This window comes from Pseudomassariella vexata, assembly GCF_002105095.1.
Source record: "Pseudomassariella vexata strain CBS 129021 chromosome Unknown BCR38scaffold_6, whole genome shotgun sequence".
Classification (NCBI taxonomy): Eukaryota; Fungi; Ascomycota; class Sordariomycetes; order Amphisphaeriales; family Pseudomassariaceae; genus Pseudomassariella; species Pseudomassariella vexata.
The window spans coordinates 461,244-480,351 of NW_024467961.1; the positions used below are offsets into that span (position 1 = coordinate 461,244).

The 19,108-nt window shown below is 49.2% G+C and overlaps 5 protein-coding genes across 5 annotated transcripts; 4 read left to right on the top strand and 1 right to left on the bottom strand.

Annotated features, from left to right (window-relative positions):
• Window positions 1-1,525: 1,525 nt before the first annotated feature.
• Window positions 1,526-3,473, top strand: BCR38DRAFT_431239 (rab-GTPase-TBC domain-containing protein). The gene is made up of 3 exons (XM_040860089.1): window positions 1,526-1,997; window positions 2,067-2,282; window positions 2,409-3,473. The coding sequence occupies exons 1-3, from the start codon at window positions 1,748-1,750 to the stop codon at window positions 3,269-3,271; spliced, it is 1,329 nt and encodes a 442-aa protein (XP_040716047.1). The 5' UTR covers window positions 1,526-1,747; the 3' UTR covers window positions 3,272-3,473.
• Window positions 3,474-3,529: 56 nt separating this feature from the next.
• On the bottom strand, window positions 3,530-6,010 carry BCR38DRAFT_390763 (Sac2 family-domain-containing protein). Its single transcript, XM_040857562.1, has 2 exons — window positions 5,350-6,010; window positions 3,530-5,293 (listed from the first exon to the last, which is right to left on the bottom strand). The coding sequence occupies exons 1-2, from the start codon at window positions 5,813-5,815 to the stop codon at window positions 3,747-3,749; spliced, it is 2,013 nt and encodes a 670-aa protein (XP_040716048.1). The 5' UTR covers window positions 5,816-6,010; the 3' UTR covers window positions 3,530-3,746.
• Window positions 6,011-6,647: 637 nt separating this feature from the next.
• On the top strand, window positions 6,648-8,056 carry BCR38DRAFT_431247 (eukaryotic translation initiation factor eif-5a). The gene is made up of 4 exons (XM_040860090.1): window positions 6,648-6,787; window positions 7,023-7,289; window positions 7,352-7,484; window positions 7,545-8,056. The coding sequence occupies exons 1-4, from the start codon at window positions 6,770-6,772 to the stop codon at window positions 7,613-7,615; spliced, it is 489 nt and encodes a 162-aa protein (XP_040716049.1). The 5' UTR covers window positions 6,648-6,769; the 3' UTR covers window positions 7,616-8,056.
• Window positions 8,057-8,219: 163 nt separating this feature from the next.
• On the top strand, window positions 8,220-11,955 carry BCR38DRAFT_523464 (uncharacterized protein). The gene is made up of 9 exons (XM_040865261.1): window positions 8,220-9,238; window positions 9,351-9,558; window positions 9,606-10,380; window positions 10,551-10,687; window positions 10,927-11,001; window positions 11,071-11,077; window positions 11,170-11,350; window positions 11,490-11,600; window positions 11,659-11,955. Exons 1-9 carry the CDS (start codon window positions 8,591-8,593, stop codon window positions 11,743-11,745), a joined length of 2,229 nt encoding a protein of 742 aa, XP_040716050.1. The 5' UTR covers window positions 8,220-8,590; the 3' UTR covers window positions 11,746-11,955.
• Window positions 11,956-12,925: 970 nt separating this feature from the next.
• Window positions 12,926-13,255, top strand: BCR38DRAFT_408659 (uncharacterized protein; the record flags this gene model as incomplete). The annotated part of the gene is made up of 1 exon (XM_040858289.1): window positions 12,926-13,255. The coding sequence occupies one exon, from the start codon at window positions 12,926-12,928 to the stop codon at window positions 13,253-13,255; it is 330 nt and encodes a 109-aa protein (XP_040716051.1).
• Between the last annotated feature and the right edge of the window lie 5,853 nt (window positions 13,256-19,108).

Here is a 19,108-nt window from a genome sequence, read left to right on the forward strand (position 1 = left end):
GAGACGGTTGGTTGGCACACCTCATTCTTGTTCGCGCTTGGAGTACAATATTTGTCCTGCAAAACCAGAGTGTATTGCGATCAAACAAATATTTTATCCGATCGTGGGGTTATGTACGGCTTAATTGTCGTATTGGATCTGTCAAGGCCCAGCTGCCGGGCAATGCAAGCGATCGATCTTAGTCGCTCGTTACGTTGGACGGCCACTTGTCATCACAATTGGCTTTTCAGGTTGCCTGGTATGTACGACACTGCTTGTCTCAGATCCATACAGATGACTATCATTTTGTAGAGTTTTCAAGGGTGGGAGAGCTGTGTGCTGCGAGAGGTATTATTCAAATGATACTAAAAGTTGTACAAGTTGCACTTAAGAAGATGACATCAACTGCCGCACGTTCTGGTCATCTTCCTTCATAACGAACTTCTCTCATTAAGTCCGCCCCTGGTCTGATATATGAGCCTCAGCCATGGTAGTCTTCCCGGCACGGGCCATGGACAAAGAGCCATCCGAACACAATGCCATTCATATTAAGCGGTCTGCAAACATGACAAGTTTGGAGGAGTAGAGTTCAGCAAAAGCAAATATTAAAACAAAAGCAAGCACAGTTTGAGATACCAAGTTAGATACATCTAGGCCAGTACTCAACGCCTCAATTGCGAATGTCATATATTTGTACTTTACAATACTTAGTACCCCTGTCTCTTGAAGCAAACACAATTGTGACAGCCGTCTCCGAGATAGTCCAACCGCCCCAACTCGGGACGGATCGAGAGCAGCGATATTTAGTCACTTGGTAATATAATCTACCTTGCGAAGTTTGCGTATATCTACTTTGGTAAGTAAATACGTGTGTTGGTGGAGTAAGTAAGAGTTCATAAGGTTCACACATTGATACTGAGCCGTTGGCTAGATTACTCAACTTGTTGTGTAACCCGAGCGTATGCATAGTCACCACCACACTGAATGACTAGCATCTTCGGCAAATAGTTTGGATAATATGTATCATGCGGTTTGCTATGTCATAATGATGGCTGCGAGATCCACCAAGCGGCATGTCACGTATGCAAATGATTGGATGTGTGTCAGTTACCCCTTGCCCTATAAGTCCTTTGGCTACATGTTCGAGTCTCTGTCATCTGTTAGCCCGTCGGGCGACCTTCAACTCCAATTACTGCATAGTACCTTTGCTTTCCAAAGACATCCCTATCATTGGCGTCGCCGAGAACAGTCCACAGCAGACAGCCCCCAGCACCGTGTTCTATGCGCGTGCAACTTCGCCGACAAGCTTCTGCTCTGAGTGCTCTGACGCATACATTTGACAGCTGGCTCGAACAAAGGATAATGACGATTGTGTTTGTGGCCGCAGTGCATGAACGCCACAGCTCGACTCACCCGGAAATATGCATTTTCATCCTGGACTTCGTGTTCTATGCTTCGAGCCAGTGGTGTCCGGTAAAGGAATACGGCCGGGCCGCGCCGCACACTATCGAGGAAATTGATCCCCACCAACACTACGTCAGGTACGAAGATACCTAATTACATGGTACGGAACTTACCAAGAAAACCCCTGGTCCAACGAGGCAACCACGTAACTGCAGACAAGCGACAACACTCGAAGGCGAGCACATTTAGCATATTGAACTACATTGAGATATACCCATTTAGCCACAAGGAAACCCGGGCATAATCAACTTGCAGCGTCACCCCACCACACCCCGTTTCGTCACCGACGGACAAGGAGGTCAGGATGACCAGGGAGGGGGAGGGTCCTGGTGCTGAGAAGCCCGACGACGATGGTTCCTCCATAATATCCAGCGCTAGGTTGACTGTCACATCCCGGTCGTCGGATGTGCAGTCCGAGAACGATGAGGATGAGGCATCCCGCGCGAAATCTCTCGTCATTCTCGACGCGTGTAATCGGCGAGACATCGACGATTTGAAGGATCTGGCATTGTCCGAAGGCGGGTTTCTTTCCGATACCATTCGATGCCAGGCATGTGAGTGCTCGTTGTGTACTATAATCCCTTGTTACTGTTGCGGTGAGACTGATGGGAATATTGGTAAAGGGCCAGTCTTGCTGGGCCTTGATACCCCGAACGGTGTCGGCGAATACAATAATCAGACATCGACGTTAGGCGGCGCATCTACAGAACCCGAGCACTTCGAGTCCAATTTTAAGAATACCAATTCAGGCAAGGGGTCGTGGAGGGAACTGCCGCGGCACAGGGACGAGCACCAAGTTTGTCTGGATGTCGAAAGGAGTTTCATATACTATCCTGACCGTACGTGCTTTGCGAAGCCCCTAAGTCGCCCCGCCGACGAAGCTGCTGCTCAACACAATCTGAGCTGCTGCTTTGACATAGCACCTCCTCTGACCCCCACCTCAAAGCTGACGTTGCAAACACCAGACCAATCCCAAGCCCAACTTGAACTCAAGAAAACCGAACTCTCCGACCTCATCGTCGAAACCCTCCGGCGAAACCCCTACCTCTGCTACTTCCAAGGCTACCACGATATCTGTCAGGTCTTCCTTCTCGTCCTCCCCGTCTCCCTGCGCGCCCACGCCATAGCCCGCCTCTCGGCCCTCCGCATCCGGGACTTCATGCTACCCAACCTCGCGCCTGCCATCGCCCAACTGTGCCTCATCCCCTGTATCCTCAACGCCGTCGACCCATCCCTTTACCGGCACCTCTCGCAAACCGAGCCCTTCTTCGCTCTCTCGGGCACCTTAACCATGTACGCGCACGACATCCAATCGTACGGCGACATCGCGCGTCTGTTCGACGCCCTGCTCGCCCGCGAGCAGGTCTTCAGTGTGTACATGTTTGCGCAGATCGTGCTGAATAGACGGGAAGAGCTGTTCTATACACCCGCCAACGAGCCGGAGATGCTGCATTCTATTCTGTCGAAGCTGCCGCATCCGTTGAGACTTCAAGAGCTTATTGAAGAGACGGGGAATTTGTTCGAGAGGCACCCGCCTGAGTCGCTGTACGCGTGGCCGAGAGTGTCGAAGGCGAGTGTGATGAAGACGGCGCGGGACGTCAAGACGTGCGCTGCGCAGAGTATGGGAGACGGGGAGAGGTTTTTCGAACGGCAGTTGAGGGAGCTGCAGTGGGCGGATACAAGGGAGAAGATGGTGCGGACGTTTTGGATGTATCGCAAGCCTGCGAGAGGCATGGCTTTGGCGATTGTTGTGGGTGTCGCTGCTGTGTACCTACGGAGATCGCCGGGTATTTGGGCATACCTTGCGCCATGGTTACGGTGGACATGATTATGATAAATTGACGGATTTGGGCATCATACCGGAAAGAGGAGTAGGACAGGCTGGTACAGGGGCATTTTGAACGGCTGGAAAATAGAATTATTGATACTCAGTAGCGCTGTATTACTACTGCAACGAGGACGTCGAGCTGGATGCTTGTACTATAGCGAATATACCCAACAGCATCATGCTTGAATACACATAACCACTGGTTTCATATACAATGCTCTACAGCTCTACAGCACAGCACTTTGTGGCATCGGTTGAGGTTGGTAAAGTGTCTCGCCTTGACGAGGTCCTCGATTTAGTCTATTCACAATTGCCTCTATCCGCGGTGTTAACTGGTGGTTTCCAAGCCATTCTGTGGTCCGTTGTGGGAGCATATAGGAATCTTAAGCTTGATCTCACATGTCTCTAATGCCAAGACAACTCTTTCGCACCATAGTCTGGACCATCTAGTCTAACAATTTCTCCCCTAGTGGAGCTACGACACATCCTCCTGGAACGCCTTCTTCAGTACCTCAAAATGTTCCTGCTCTTCTTCCGCCAACTTGCCCGTCGTATCGCTGATAATGGTTAATATCAGACTGTAGTTGTTGTAAAGGAACCTCTCGCGTTTCCGCTTATCCGTCCCAAACGCCCCGCTGTATTTCGTCAGAAACGCCTCCATCTCTGCCCTCAGCCGACGCAGACTTGTCACGACCGGCTCTTCGTCCCCGGCCTCGGTGCTGAGCGCCAGGATCCCGTGGACTAGCTGGCCGAACCGCTGCGTCACGACGTGCGGGGCGGTGGACAGCTTGGCCTGTTCTAACTTGGCAGGTGGCCGCGTGGGAAGCGAGTGGGTCAGGGTCCGGACCGACTCGGAATGGGAGTCCATGATGACTTGAAGGCGGGGCCACAGCAGCATGGCCGTGCCGTTCACATAGCTGTCTGCGGCGGGCACTTTGCGCCTCTGCAGCTCGAACTGGAAGTGTTGGTTTAGGCGAACGACCAGGAGGAGGCCGAGGGTATCATAGGTATCGTGAACCAGGGATTTGGTCAATGACTGACCTAGAGTGAACGTCGGCTCGAAGATGTAGGTAAAATGACGGGAGATTGCGGAGTAAGACAGGGCAGGCGAGAAGAAAGAGGCTAGGAAAGTGTATTCTGCTGTCGCGTTGTCGATGAGGGCTAGGTTGAAGTTGCGGAAGGGCACTTCGAGGTAATGCGTGCTTTGATCTTCTTCCGCGAGGTAGGAAGAAAGAGCCGCTTGGTCTTTCGTCTTCAGCAGATTGATACGCCGGCCGAGGTTGAAGGCGTCATGTGGGGGCCCGGAGATCTTGGAGGACGACAGCACTGTGCCTTTGCGTGATGTGTCTTCATTGCCAAGAACGTCGGTCCTTTCCAGCAAGTGTAGCTTAATCTTCTTCAGTGCTGACTCGTACCGGGTGAACTGGTTGTGGTAATACCAGCGCATTGTGTTCCGGTAGGCAAGACATATCTCGTCGGCCAGGGTCGCATGGTACCGGTGCAGAAACGAAAATAGATCCTTGAAGCGAAGGAAGTTCTGCTGCTGGATGATCTGTGCATTGATATGTGGTGATCTCAAAGCCTTGACTTGAGACACGAGGAAGTCACGTATCCTCTCAATCGCCTTGAGGACCAATTTTTCCAGCAATGGGCCAAGATCTTGTAACCCCTTACTATTCTGTGATATTGCTGCGTTGTTCTTATGTGTCGTCGCTCGCTTATCAACTTCTGCCAGAATCTTGACCCATGATTCATCAATATGTCCCTCTGCGATCTTGGACACGACCAAGGGGGATACGCTGATCTCGTCGACTACCGGCGCAAGTCGTTTCTCAACCGCTTTGCGGTTCTCTAGCCTGACATTCAGAGCGGTGGACCGAGCCTGCAAGGTTTCTATGTCTGCAGACACGGTGGCGAGGTCGTTTCGGAAACTCGTGAGGTTCGTTTCAACTGAGCTCAATACTTCGTCGCATGTTCGTATCGACTGGTGTAAGTCCTCAAATTTGGTCTTGTCGTGTTCATCTGGGCAACGGGATGAGCCAAACAACATCTAATGGATGCAGACAAGGTAAACGTACATTCTTCAACTGTCTGAGATCTATGTACATCAGTGCCTTCTGCTTCGATATCCTCGGAGAGTGCCAATTCCCGTAGTGACAGTCCCCCGAAATCGAAGTCCAGCTCTAGATCACCAGCAGTGACGGAGTTATTTGGTTGAAATCCAGGGGCTGTGTCTTCACCATCTTCAGCCAACAGCGCATTCAAGACCTCTAGAGGATCTGGGCCAGAGTATGTTGTGGTTGACTGCTTCAATGTAGACCCATTTGCTCGCTTCTGGGATGCCAACAGGGAGGACGTCGAGGAATCGTTCGAAGCTAGCGACAGTGAAGATGCACGCGGAGTGATTCCAGGGCGTTGCTGAGACGTGATATAGGGCCCGAGCACGGTTGCTGACCTTCGTGGAGGCACTGGGGAGTATGGGCGGCTTCCCGGTTGTGAGGTGGACGGCGATGTTGCTTGTCCAGCCAGCCGATCGAGCCACATGTTGGAATGAACCGGGAATAACTAAGCGGGTTGGTCAGGTGTTTGACAACAGCAAATCAATTACGAAGTTTACCAGGTCGACGTCAGCAGGTGAATGCTGGAGGCTCTTGAAGCAACAGTGCAATTAAGCTGGCCAATTCACGCTGCTCAAGTTGATGGAATCCTTTCTAACTGTCGACCAAAGCTCGTCGCGAGGCAGCGCAGCCTTCCTCCCTGCTCCTTCATACGCAGGAGTTATACGCAAAAGGGGAAAGCGCACTCCCTGAATCTAGCGCTAGTGTGCTAGCCAATCATCAGGTACAATTTGTTCGCAAGTGTTGGCGGTCGCAATGCCCCGGGAGCCACCCCATGTCCCAAGCTGTGATGCACAACATCTTGCCTGTCTGCCTGGAGTTTGTCGCCTCAAATCAATTTGACTGTGATTACTTCGAGGTAATACACGCATTGTTGTGGCATGATAAGGTAATTCAAGATAGGGTCATTATTATCTCTCCCTTGACTAAACAGATGCCTCCCTAGAACTCCTAAAGTCCTGACTGTGACGAGTTTGCTGAGATAGCCGTCCGTGGTTCGTCGAAGCTTTCTTTAAGAAGAAGAATAAAATTCAAGTCTGGCACTGGATTCACGGAGGCGAATTGGCTGAGACCTCCGGCCCCTGTACGTAAGATAGACGCGAATTGTTCTGGGCCAAAACTCACAGGCTTTTGCTCTGGTAAGGAAGCCAGCAGCCCACACTGGATACTGCGAAAACCCCGCCCCACATCTGCAAGTACAAATCTCGAGCATCCAATTGGCATCCCAAAGAAAAATCCTCTGCTCCTCTCCCTCGTCCACCCTTCTTCTCAACCCTCATTCTCAACTTTTGGTGTTGGAAAAGTTGCTGGCACCGTCGCATCCTTTCACTTTCCTTCCTACCCAAGACCAACTCTCAAATTCGCTCCTCAAGCCTTCAAGATGGCGGACGACGCCCAGGTAAGCAGCCCGCCATAGCTTCTCCCTCTCGCGCGCACTGGACTGTCATGGAGAGGAGGGGGAGTAGAAATCACCCCGCAATCTTCCATCACCAACATAGCGCGCGCCCCGCGATACATTTTAGCATCACACAATTGTCGCTTCCCTCCGCCGCCACCTTGGTCAGCGCATCACGACTATCGAAATGCTCCTTGAATTTTCTCAATTACATTAAACTGACACATATTTTCTGCAGCATGAGCACACCTTCGACTCGGCCGATGCCGGTGCCTCCACCACGTATCCGATGCAATGCTCGGCCCTGCGCAAGAACGGCTTCGTCTGCATCAAAAACCGTCCCTGCAAGATCGTCGACATGTCCACCTCCAAGACTGGCAAGCACGGTCACGCCAAGGTCCATCTGGTAGCCATCGATATCTTCACTGGCAAGAAGCTTGAGGATCTCTGCCCCTCCACCCACAATATGGATGTCCCCAACGTCTCCCGCCGCGAGTATCAGCTTGTAAGTTTACTTACGGTGAACCTTACAAACGCGTAGCAGCAGGCTGACCCTCTTATCTACAGCTTGACATCGCTGACGATGGTTTCCTTTCCCTCATGTCCGAGGACGGAGAGACCAAGGACGACGTGAAGATGCCCGATGGTGAGATTGGCGACAAGATCACCCGTCTCTTCACCACCGAGGAGAAGGACACCAGTAAGTTGGCTCTCGAAATATCACGGCATTCTGACTCGCTTGCTAATGCTTCGTTTCCAGACGTCGTTATCCTTACTGCCATGGGTGAGCAGTTGGCTGTTGAGGCCAAGGAGGCTCCCCGCCAGAACTGAGCGACCTGCCCCCCAGGCAAGCTCGACGATGACAACCTTCGTTGATTAGCATTGACGAAATGATGCCTTTATCAAGATGGATGTCAACTGCGTGAGGTGGATATCTTCGATGATGCTGCTTGATCGTTGATGTCTGGGGAATCTCCCCTTTTTGGTCGTTACGCAGAAGGGTTCTATCTGGACATGCACTTGTTTCTGCTGGGTATATGAAGTGGTCGTAATCACTCCCACAGTTTCCACGTTTTCCTTGACATGCCGCCTTCCCCGCGTCTTACGACACGTACAGCACAAACAATATGGAAATCTGAAGCTTATTGGCGGCGACATGCTTGGCCCGTAGAATCCACAAGTTTCCCAAGATGTATCTCTCTTACAATTTGAACGATGTGACTTGATGTGAAAACGTAGCCGAATATTTGACCATGCCAATCGTCGCAAGTAGACGATATGTTGGTCATGCCCGAGTCCTCCAGATAGGAGTCTTATGGGAAAGATATGCAAATGTGAATATGCATGGTAGACTCAAACTGTTATCAAAGGGTGAATCGGTTAATTCCCGTCGACCGTCTGACTCGAAATTCAAGGGTGGACCATTTCGTGTACAACGGTTGTCTTTGTTCCAAAGTCAAACCTTGCAACGACGAAACCTCCACCGTCAGCCAAAATATTCAAAGACTCGGCACCGCAACATTGTAGTCTTTTGTCTTGCATTTAGCAGCTGTTTAAATGCGACAGGATCTTATGTGAGTCGCGGACAGCCATCGTGGAGAATCATTCGGCACCGTTCCCACGAAATGGTCAAAGTCGCTTCCAGGTCTTCGATGTGGATCCCATGAGGACGAGCAAAGCACCAACTTACACCAAGTTACCTTGACGTTTATATTGGTCACACGAGAGACAAGCTTTCAAAGTTGATTAATTGATTGATCAACCCAAGCTACCTGTGATAAGAACGACATTCTCGCAAAACGAAACATGGCACCATCCAAATATCACCGCTTCGCTAACGGTGAGCGCTGCGAGGAATGCTCAGCGCGCTACTGGTACGCGCAAGATGGCCTGCGCTACTGCCGCAACGGCCACCAGCTAGAAGGCTTCGCTTCGCACGAGGCGGGTGAGGACGACTTCAACCCAACGGGCAAAGTGACGCGGAAGAAACGGGAACGGCGCGAGCGGATCGCCGTTAAGCTGGAGGGCGCCGCGGGTAGGGAGCTGTATCTCGAGGTGTTGCAGCTTATTCTCAGGAGGCAGCTATGGTGGCTGGTAAAGGATAAGGGGCTGCCTCAGGAACTCGAGGCGGTTGTGAAGGGGCTTTGGGATTTGAGGGTGAGGAATTTGCCGTTGAGGGGGGAGGGAGAGAGCGGGAAGGAGGTGGGGCCCGAGTCAGAGACGGAGAGCTTTTTCAGTGCGCAGAGCGATACGGGGACGGAGTTGAGTGAGGATGATGCGGCGTCCGTTTCGACGAGGAGTTGGGCGCCCGAGGCGGGGAGGTCGTGGAAGATGCCTAAGCTGATGGACACTCTGGCTTTGTGCTACTTGGGGTGTCTGACGATGCGTTTGCCAGTTACGACAGCGGACTTTCAGGTTTGGGCTCAAAAAGGGGATATGGAGTTCTTGGCTGTAGTAAGTGTCTCCCAAGTTGCGGCAGACCCAAAGTATTTATCACCCCGCTTGCCCCGTGGCCTTCCTTCAAATGGACTACATATATGGAATACTGAATACTAACGACTTAAAGGTCAATTCGTTACCTCAAAACGTACGAGATCGTCTGCCAGCGCAGTACCACAGAGCTTTAGAGGTCAAGGATCACATCAAAACTGGCAAGCTCCTATCTGCCGTCCAGGAAATGGCCATATCCTTCAACTTCAACTTCGAGATTAAGTTCCCAGCACTCAACTACGTTCCCATGCTGGTCCACTATATTGAGGAGTTGACTCTACCTCGTGAGTTCAACGCCTACTTCCAGTTGACAAGTACTGATAACGGATAGTCAACATTTACCTCACAGTTAAATGCTTGGCCGAGATGCTACAAGCAGACTTTTCATATCCCCTTTCCGGGGCTAAGAAACGCATTCGGTCAATGAACAATCCAGAAGTGTTTTTGCTGACATTAGTCGTGGTTGCTACGAAGCTTCTCCACCCACTCGATGGCATTGAGCGGCCACCAGCAAGCCACAATGATCCCAGAGTCATGCAGCTCAACTGGAAAGAATGGCAGCATGCTAGGACAAAACGAGACGGTACTAAGGGGCTGGAAAAAGGCACCGAATACAGGGTCACAGCAAATGAAGCCTTGACACTGGACAAGACGAAACTCGACGACTACATGGACTGGTTCGAGAAGATGTGGATTGGAAACGGCGAACAAGCCAGGGCTGTTGACTCTATACGAAGGCCATTCCAGGCCAGTAGGTTCGGCACCACTGACAGCCAGTCGCAAGCTGATAAACGTTTATTACCGGAGAACGATGTGACGATAAAGGAACGGTACCGAGTCGTCAATGAAGGCATAGTAGTCGTTGAGCCAGTGCCAGACCAGCTCGACAAGAAAACAGGGAAGCCGCAACGGCTCGAGCGAGACTTCTGTCCTGTCTGGCGCACAGAGGAGGATCTGCCAGAGGTGGCCAAGGTCTTCTACCAAACAGCGGCGGACCTGGCTACGATACAATTGGGGACTCTTGTGACAGCTGCCGCTCAAGTTGAAAGGCGGTTGGAGCTGTGGTGTTTGGAGAGGGAGAAAGAGAGGCGGAAGGAACAGGCAGAGTTGGATCGGAAAGGCGAAGGGAAGGCAGTTACTTGAGCAGTGAGTTCGAATCAACTGGTCACCGGAAGCAGATTATTACTAGGAACAATATGTTCTTCGAGTAGACCTTCCAATGCAGAACATCAACTTCAACTAGCTGCAAACAGAGGAATGTTAACCATGTAAGCAGTTTCGGCCCGGCTGTTGCGAAGGGAGCAATCGTGGCCATTGTGAATTCAGTATTGCGAGACATGTCTTCAGAGCCAGAACCTACAGTGGAGGCGCCCCGTCCTGAGCAGTTGGCCACGATTTCCTACCTTTTGAACGGTAAGAAATTCGCCTCTGCCTGTAAACTCAGTCCAGCTCAATCCTGAGGCTTCATAGCTGTACTTGCCTTCAGAGAGGGATTTCATGAGTTTGCGGCCCACACAGCTGACGAATCAGCTTTGATGTCCTGTTTTTTTACCCATCTTTTCCGCCCTTCGATTAAAACTATACAGCCACACCCGCAAATCCATGACCCACGCCGCTTAGGGCGGCTTCCCTTCGAAATTGACCCCCCACAGCGGATTTTGCGAGGCGAGTTGAATATCATTCTATCACCATTCATCGACAACAACCACCGCGAGGACCAGCAAAAAGTGAGTCGAAAATGTGCCCCGAATTCCATTACATGCTGAATTTCTTATGCTAACGATGATACTTAACAGTGCAGATGTGAGCCCTCCAATTCTTCGATCGCCCCAAACCCACAAACGAGCGCTGAACAAAACGATCAAAAAAAAATACTGACATGTGTGATTTGACAGCTTCGTGAAGACCCTGACGGGCAAGACCATCACCCTTGAGGTGGAGTCTTCCGATACCATCGACAATGTCAAGTCCAAGATCCAGGACAAGGAGGGCATTCCCCCAGACCAGCAGCGCCTGATCTTCGCTGGCAAGCAGCTTGAGGATGGCCGTACTCTTTCCGACTACAACATTCAGAAGGTGCGTGGGGACAATGATCGCGATGCCGATTAAATGATCTTGTTGTGTCTACGGATGTCGCGGATTCTTAGAAAGCCTCGAGCCCGGCTCTGATCCATCCCCCAAGAGGGACAGTGGAAGCTGACATGTTCAATTACAGGAGTCCACCCTGCACTTGGTTCTCCGTCTGCGTGGCGGTGTTATCGAGCCCTCTCTTAAGGTTCTCGCCAGCAAGTACAACTGCGACAAGATGATCTGCCGCAAGTGCTACGTGAGTTCTGCCTCCCATCCCCTCGCCGTCGACGCTGTAGCTAACTCTTTTGATATAGGCCCGTCTCCCTCCCCGTGCAACCAACTGCCGCAAGCGCAAGTGCGGTCACACCAACCAGCTCCGACCCAAGAAGAAGCTGAAGTAGACGATTCTCCTTTCAATGTCACGACGGTACTTGGTTTGGGCTTCACGAGGCAAATCGGAAGCGGATGGCAGATCTCTGGGTGGAAGACACGACATCGACTGCATCCATGGCTTGCGGTTCCCTTTCCCTACAGAATAGCACGCCTAGTTTAGTGACAATCAAACTATGGTACATGACCTGATCTAGAAACCTGACAATCAATCATTGACGCTTTGCATCTTCTACACTAAATTCTGCTTTCCTTCAAATTCACACGCTATGGATCAAGTGGCCAGTGAAGCGGTCCAACGCATTCAGCTAGATTTCCACATCTTGCAGAATTTTGACGCACGCGAGAGTACCAAAACAACCGCCTCAACAATTCAATGTGAATAGGCTTCCCGCATGTATTTCATCGTCATCGGCATACTAATGCATGTTTCTCTGTCGACCTGTATAGCCATTATCCCCCTAGTACATGAGCTTCGTCACGGGACCCTTAACGTCCGCTTCCGAAGTATCAGGTGTCATCAGGTGCGCTTATCCCCTGATGCACTCAAATAGTTATGTTACTATCGAGCGGGCTTTGCAGTCAAACGGAGGGAGATGGCGATATGCGAGTACTTTTGTAACATCTACCACCCAGGTAAACGAGAAAGACATACTTTTATCCTATAGAGGGAACGCAAGGATTTTACGAACGCTCACCTCTTCAACTAAGTCAGGATATGTCCAAGTCAACACTCCGTGGAAGTTCTCGGGATGTCTGTGGTGTGAGTAGTTTGAAATATGTAAAGGGGTTCCTAGGTCCCAACTAGAGTGGTAGAGGAAAAGGGGTTTTGATCAACTACTCAACTGTCCGAGCTACTTTCCATAGCTTAGGAAAAGCGTTTTACTAACTGGATACTAATATAATAGTCTCTTATCTACACTTCTCTATAAATACAGATGTACAGCTACGATCCTTGGCGCTTAATGAACTTTCTAGGTATGTTGGGACATATTCTATTGGCATGTGCAGGACGGACGGATGGGGTAGCCACACTCCCTTTCTTTATCAATATTAGCACCATTGCCACCAATGTTCACACTTCATCCAACAGTTAACCAGAAGGCAATCCACAGCAAGATGATCACAATGAACTTGACGCCGACCAAGGCCGCCGTCTTATACTAAAACATCAAGGTGTTTCGATGTGCAATGCCGGAGGGTTTCCCACGTGTGCAGACGATATGCTGGGCCTATCCGCTACAAACTATCATGATCTTTCCTGCTGCTTTCTTGTACCTAGATCCCATTGAGGAAGTTCCTATCCTGACCTTTGCAAACCGGAAAGTCCACATCAGCAAGGAGATCCCGGATTTCGGCCAAGAGGACATTACCAACCTGCTGTTGCCTCGTCTGGTACCGCTCCTGAGGGGACTGACTAAGGGTTTCCTGAATACGGGTGATGATGTGACTATGATCGCAGTTGAGCAAGTCGTCCAGGGCATGAACCTTAACGACGAAGCTTGGCCGAAAAGAATCTAGAAGGTTCGGACGCTGCCTTTCTAGCCCTGACTATGAACCAATCCACAGCAGGAATGTGAGGATAAACGACTTCTCGGAGAACAAAATGACCTGATTTATCACCGACGAAGAGAAGGCGGGGAATGTGTGGCTGATTTCTGGGGTTGAATGAGTGCATCTTGGCTATTTTGAGGGCGGTAATGAAGAGCAGTGTACTAATATCATCCGCGTCTATTTCCAAGCGTCTCTAGATCCTATGAGAAGACTCTTGGAACTACTTTCAGCCGGGACGAAACCTTGAATCGGCTTCGGATCTCAGTAGTCGTGCTCCATTTGCCGCTAGAGGGAAGGGTAGTGGGCGGCTCTGTGGCCTCGCACCCACTTAGTTGGCTACACAAATCTCTTAACCCACCACATTCCGATGCAATAAAGTCAAGATGGTTCGGAGAGTTAGTTATTTACAGGAAGTTAGTGGGCGCCTATGGTCTGCATGAACCCTCCCCAGTCACTTGGTCCATGAAGTCCCCCCAGCCCACCACCGGGGAATGTGCTGAGAGGCAGTGCCCGCAGATGGAGTTTTGGATATTCGAATTGTTAATTATCGTCGGATTCCGAGTATTGGGTGCTGTATTGGCACTATAAAGGTGCGTGACAGACCAATCCCAAGTTGGCCACGAGGGGTCCCTAAATACTACAATCCGCGCCTACCCGCCTCTTACCCCTCTGTACCTGAGACCACAGCTTCCCAGAGTTCTTACATAAACGAATATATGATTTATTTAACGCGAATTACTAGCTCATCTCCGATGATTCGTGGTCCGGGTAGATGCGACCTGGCCAGACTCTCACTCCATGATGCGAGTGCATATGGGGTGTGAATTGTTGTATTGGGAAAGGATGGCCAGGTCAGCTATTCTGGCCTGGCAGAGCTCTTTTATAGCTCCTATCTATCTATCTTATCTATAGCTACAGGGTAACCCCCATGGGGTCACGTATCACTCCACCTGAAGCGCCGGTGAGATATTGCCTGGCTTCCGTATCTAAGGACCGGATTATCCGGCTTCTGAAGCACAAGGAGGGCTTCCAAGCAATCCCACAAAGTCTCCAAGACTATGTGGCCTTCTTATGGTCCGACGAGGCCGACAGAAAGAACACGTACCCGGTGGGAATCTTCTAGGAACAATCTTCAGGTAATCCATCGTATTTGATACTATTTAGTATTGAAACGGGGTCAGGCGGTCGGTAGGATGTACCTATCACCTAACACACTGAACAGACGGCTCCAGTACCAATAGATCACATCTGTTGGTCTGATCAGACGGAGATCATGGTGCTGGCCGTAAAAGCGAAGCTCTTATAAGTCTTGTGCGCAAGTTGGTCGGATGTGCCTCTGAGACTCTCGTGTCGGGATAATTCTCAGAATAGGACGTCTGGCTCCTAGGAGTCGAATTGAAGCTGTCTCTAGTACTGGATTGCTCTGATCAGAGCAAGACACAATGTCTCATAGTTGTCAAGGCTAAAATGGAAAGGATAGATGGATTCTTAGAAGCTATCCCTTGAACGTGTAAGTGAATCATGAACTGAAGCTTCTGAATTGCATGCATTGAAAAGAGTGCGATGATGGCTGACTATTGCTTGTCGAATCGAAAAGATGAAGAAGCCATTAAAAAGGGTCCTTCCTCGAAAAGAAAGTTGCAGCCACAAGCCTCCTTCATCAAAGCAAAAGATCCTCCCCATTCCGTCACCTATTTTCCCTGGCGTCCGGCCTTACCCCGCTACAGTATTCACTAGATTACCATCCTACATGGATAAACGCTATTTACGATTTTACAGGAAGACTACTTATCGGGCTAGCTTTTATGGTAGTAGGTTTTACTAATGGGTATTTAAGTAATAGAGAATATATAGAAAAGTGTCAGGGTACGGCTAGGCCGAAGGCAATAGTACAGAGTGATGGGGAGTAACGGGCGTCCCTCCTACGTAGCACCGGGTGGTCACTGGCGGTCTCAGGTAGGGGTGCCCACGGTGATGCATTGATCTCTGCCCTCTCTATCTTCCTCCGTCTCGACTCCTTACTTATAGCCAGCCGAGGTTCTCTCTTGGATTCTGGATGTTTGCTTCCGTATGTCTGTGTTCCTCCGACTTCGGCCAATATCTTGGACAGCGGCTCCTTATCTGCAACCAAGCGATTCCCTATCCGCTGCAAACGGCTTCAACGGCTCTCATTCGCCACAAGCGGCTCTCTAGCCGCCACAAACGGCTTCCTACCTGGTGGAAGCCGGCCCGCCTCGGATGACACTTGTGGCTCTGACAACTCCTTCCCTATCCTACTTCGAGATGGTCCTTATATAGATAGCTAGGCCGCCGCTTGGACCCGGCATAACAGCAGGGTCGGCGATGCCAAGGATCTTGACTCTCGTCATCCCAAAGCTTCACATAGATTGTAATCATGATTCGGGAGTCTTTTGTCCGAAACACCCCTCCGGCGGCCCGCCGGTGTCCTGCGTTCAGTGTCCTGACACCCACTGGTGCCTATGGCATTCTGTTCTCTGACAAAAAGGATAACAAGGTATAATTATTAAGGCGTAATAGGCCTTACCTGTGACGGGCTCACTGCGAAACTATACAGCTCAACATGGCCAAATACTGTTAATTATCTAACTGAGGAGGAAAGTAAAATATGCGAGTTGTCCCGGGAACACGGACTATGTTTTGTATGCCCTCGATGGTTCCTTTGGTGGATCCGGACGCACGGTCCTTGCAGCTCCGGATCCCATATCAGGCACAGCCTGTCACATTACCTGTAAGTTAGGTAGATATTTATATTAATTACTAAGGTAGAGACTATTTAGTTACAAAACAGTACATGACCTCGTTCCTTATGCAGCTATTTCCTTCTTTAATTATTTCTGCTACGTCGCCTAGCTTAGTGTAATGAATACAGAAGAAAAAAATATAAGAACATGACTAGGCACAATCATCTGATCCCTATAATATCTTTCTTATGAGAAGGAAACTTTCCCCCTTTTCTTTATGTAACTAGGCGGGCTCTATTTTCCTTATATCTATTAGTAGCCTGTTTCAGACGTACTAGCCATAGTATGAGCTTTTAATTAAGGCCTTTTACTGGGCACTATAATACCCTAGACTAAGGCTATTAAGCGCTGTATTTAGTAAGTGGCAAAATAAATACTCATCAAAGTTAGCTATCGTGTCGTTCGTATTTGTCAAAGGGAGGACCAAGCCCCTAGGCCAATAGACCAAAGATCTTGAATATCCCTGGATCACTGACATTTGGTCCTACTGAACTGAAACGGGGTCAGGCGGTCGGTAGGATGTACCCACTACCTATAACACTGGCAAAGCGGCTCCAGTACCAACAGATCCCATCCGTTAGTCTTATCAGACGAAGATCATGGCGATGGACGCTTGAGCGAAGCTCCTACAAGTCTTGGGCGCAAGTTGGTCGGATGTGCCCTCTTGTATTCAGCGAAGGGGTGATTCTCAGAATAGGACTCTTGACTCCGGGAGTTGAAGCAAAGCTGCCACTGGCGTTGAATTGCTCTGATCAGAGCAATTCACAATTCCTCGTAGTTGTCAAGGCTAAAGCGGGAGAGATGGATGGATTCTTGAAAACTATGCCTGAACGTATAAGTGAATCATGAACAGAAGCTTTGAATTGCACACACTGGAAAATAGCACGATAACTGTTAACTGTGTAGAATAGAAGAGATGAAAAGAGGTGATTAAAGGGGATGAAGATGAAGGATTCGTGCTCTGCTCCGTCTCTGTGCTTCTTAAAGAAGAGAAAATAAACTTCCTCCCCGCTCCGTAATCTATTTCCCTAATGTCCGGCCTTACCCCACTACACTACTAACTACTATATACAACACTCTGTGACTATGTAATCGCCAGTACTGTGACAGTATTAATATTAACGATATTCTCTAGCTTAATCTATTCGTACTTCTTGTATTATATATCAAAGTACCATCATGCTGTTTTTGGTATAAAAGAGGTAAGTTAGATATTCGCTAGCTTACGGCCTACTTTAGTACGAACTTCGGGGTGCCGAGAGACGAATAGGTTAAAGTCATTCGTACCTAATTCCGCTATATCGCTATATTACTCTGTAAGTGCGAATTATAAGCGCGCGCTTAGTTATACGTCAGAGTATAGCCTAGAGCCTCTTGAGGATATATTGAAACGGGGTCAGGCGGTCAGTAGGATATACCTACCACCTAACACACTGAACAGACGGCTCCAGGACCAACAGATCCAATCTGTTGGTCTTATCAGACGAAGATCGTGGTACTGGTTATAAGAGCGAAGCTCCTACACGTCTGGTGCGTGAGTTAGTCGGATATGCCTCTGATACTCGTATCGTAATAATAGGATCTCGAACGTAAAGATAAGCTGAATAACTAGATAACTAAATAACTGACTGAAAAGCGAAGGTGAAGATATAGATAAGAAGGAGATGATGATATGAAGATGAGGATGATGATGCGTGAAGACGGGGAACTCGTGTCCTACTCTGCCTCTGTGCCTCTCAAAGAAGAGAAAATGAACTTTCTCCTAGCCCCGTAACCTATTTCCCTGATGTCCGGCCTTACCCCGTTACAATATTCGACAATTGAGGCCTCCTAGGCTAGATAAACTCGCTAGCTAGGTTGAGTTTAGATGTTAGGCAACCTTGGTGGGCTTTGCTAAGACCACCAAGGTTACCACGTGACTTAGCCCTTTGGGACTAAGTCCAACCTTCGTGCTCCATAGGACTAGATAGAATGTCATGCTTTTACAACCTCACAAATCTTTGACCACCTTTGCGTGTAACATTAGACTTCTCGGGCTCTCTAACTATTATCACCGTTAGATAATTTCTGCTACGTCGCTTTATGTTTCTAGGCAGATTTATACTACGATAGGCCGTTATTATTGATATAACCTCAGCATATTTTCCTCTATGTACTGATAACGCGGTATTCTAACATCCTAGAGCGTAGAGCGCAATACTTGGAGTAACACTTAAGAAACCATCGTGGCTATATGTATCGTAAAAGTGGTATTTCACGGCCTACGGAGTTCGGCTCTACTGACGTGGGATTGCATGTCACCTTCAAAAGATCGATGAATCCAGTACTCGATTGAATTTTCTATCCATTTATCAAATCGGCTTATGGAAGCTTCAGTAATAGTCAATATTTGTATAAGTGAAGTTGAAGTAGTCATGAGGTGCACTCCTTATTTGGGTACTAGTAGCGTAGTCTTACCAAAAGGGTATTAACTATCAAGGGAGTTAGGCTAGTTATTATCACTCGGTAGGCATACAAGTAGTCATCGCACTCCTAGTACGGTATACTTCCAGTTGCAAAGCGTTCAACCTCGGCCTGGCTTTCTTCTTCTATCAAAAGTTCAACCCATGATGTGGGCTCTAATTGCCTATGTAGTGCTATGCAGACTCTACTAAGCGGAGCCAAAAATAGAAAATAAAGTAGTCTGAATAGAAAGCGATCGAGGGGTAGATAGAAGCAGAGAACCTGACCATTTCCTGACGACGTGCAATGCCACGTCCCATGGAACTACCTAGTTTGCTCCTTGAAAGCATGGCGTTCGTAGCCTGCCCTGCATGAAGTGACTTTGATAACGGGATTGGCTTTATCTTGAAGGCCAACACCTCATCGATGAGATGGATACTCGGACTTTTTTTTGCCACAGCTGTTGGTCATGCTAGAATCGCTGAGTAATGCATGCTTGTTTGTTGAAGCTGAAGTAGGTGAAAGAGCTTTGATGTGGTTAACGCTGAGGTATAAATGTACATAAAGGATATATCTATGTTCTGTAGAGGAGGCAGGGAAGGGTCTGTCTCTAGAT

Bases quoted from the DNA above. Each gene is read 5' to 3' on its own strand.
- BCR38DRAFT_390763 (XM_040857562.1), bottom strand. From the start codon at position 5,815: ATGTGGCTCGATCGGCTGGCTGGACAAGCAACATCGCCGTCCACCTCA. The intron at 5,294-5,349 runs GTACGTTTACCT...CCCGTTGCCCAG, and splicing joins ATCTCAGACAGTTGAAGAAT to ATGAACACGACAAGACCAAA.
- BCR38DRAFT_431239 (XM_040860089.1), top strand. From the start codon at position 1,748: ATGACCAGGGAGGGGGAGGGTCCTGGTGCTGAGAAGCCCGACGACGAT. The intron at 1,998-2,066 runs GTGAGTGCTCGT...ATATTGGTAAAG, and splicing joins TACCATTCGATGCCAGGCAT to GGCCAGTCTTGCTGGGCCTT. The intron at 2,283-2,408 runs GTACGTGCTTTG...TGCAAACACCAG, and splicing joins TTTCATATACTATCCTGACC to ACCAATCCCAAGCCCAACTT.
- BCR38DRAFT_523464 (XM_040865261.1), top strand. From the start codon at position 8,591: ATGGCACCATCCAAATATCACCGCTTCGCTAACGGTGAGCGCTGCGAG. The intron at 10,381-10,550 runs GTTGGATCGGAA...CCATGTAAGCAG, and splicing joins AGGCGGAAGGAACAGGCAGA to TTTCGGCCCGGCTGTTGCGA. The intron at 10,688-10,926 runs GTAAGAAATTCG...GACCCCCCACAG, and splicing joins GATTTCCTACCTTTTGAACG to CGGATTTTGCGAGGCGAGTT.
- BCR38DRAFT_431247 (XM_040860090.1), top strand. The intron at 7,290-7,351 runs GTAAGTTTACTT...TCTTATCTACAG, and splicing joins CCCGCCGCGAGTATCAGCTT to CTTGACATCGCTGACGATGG. The intron at 7,485-7,544 runs GTAAGTTGGCTC...CTTCGTTTCCAG, and splicing joins CACCGAGGAGAAGGACACCA to ACGTCGTTATCCTTACTGCC.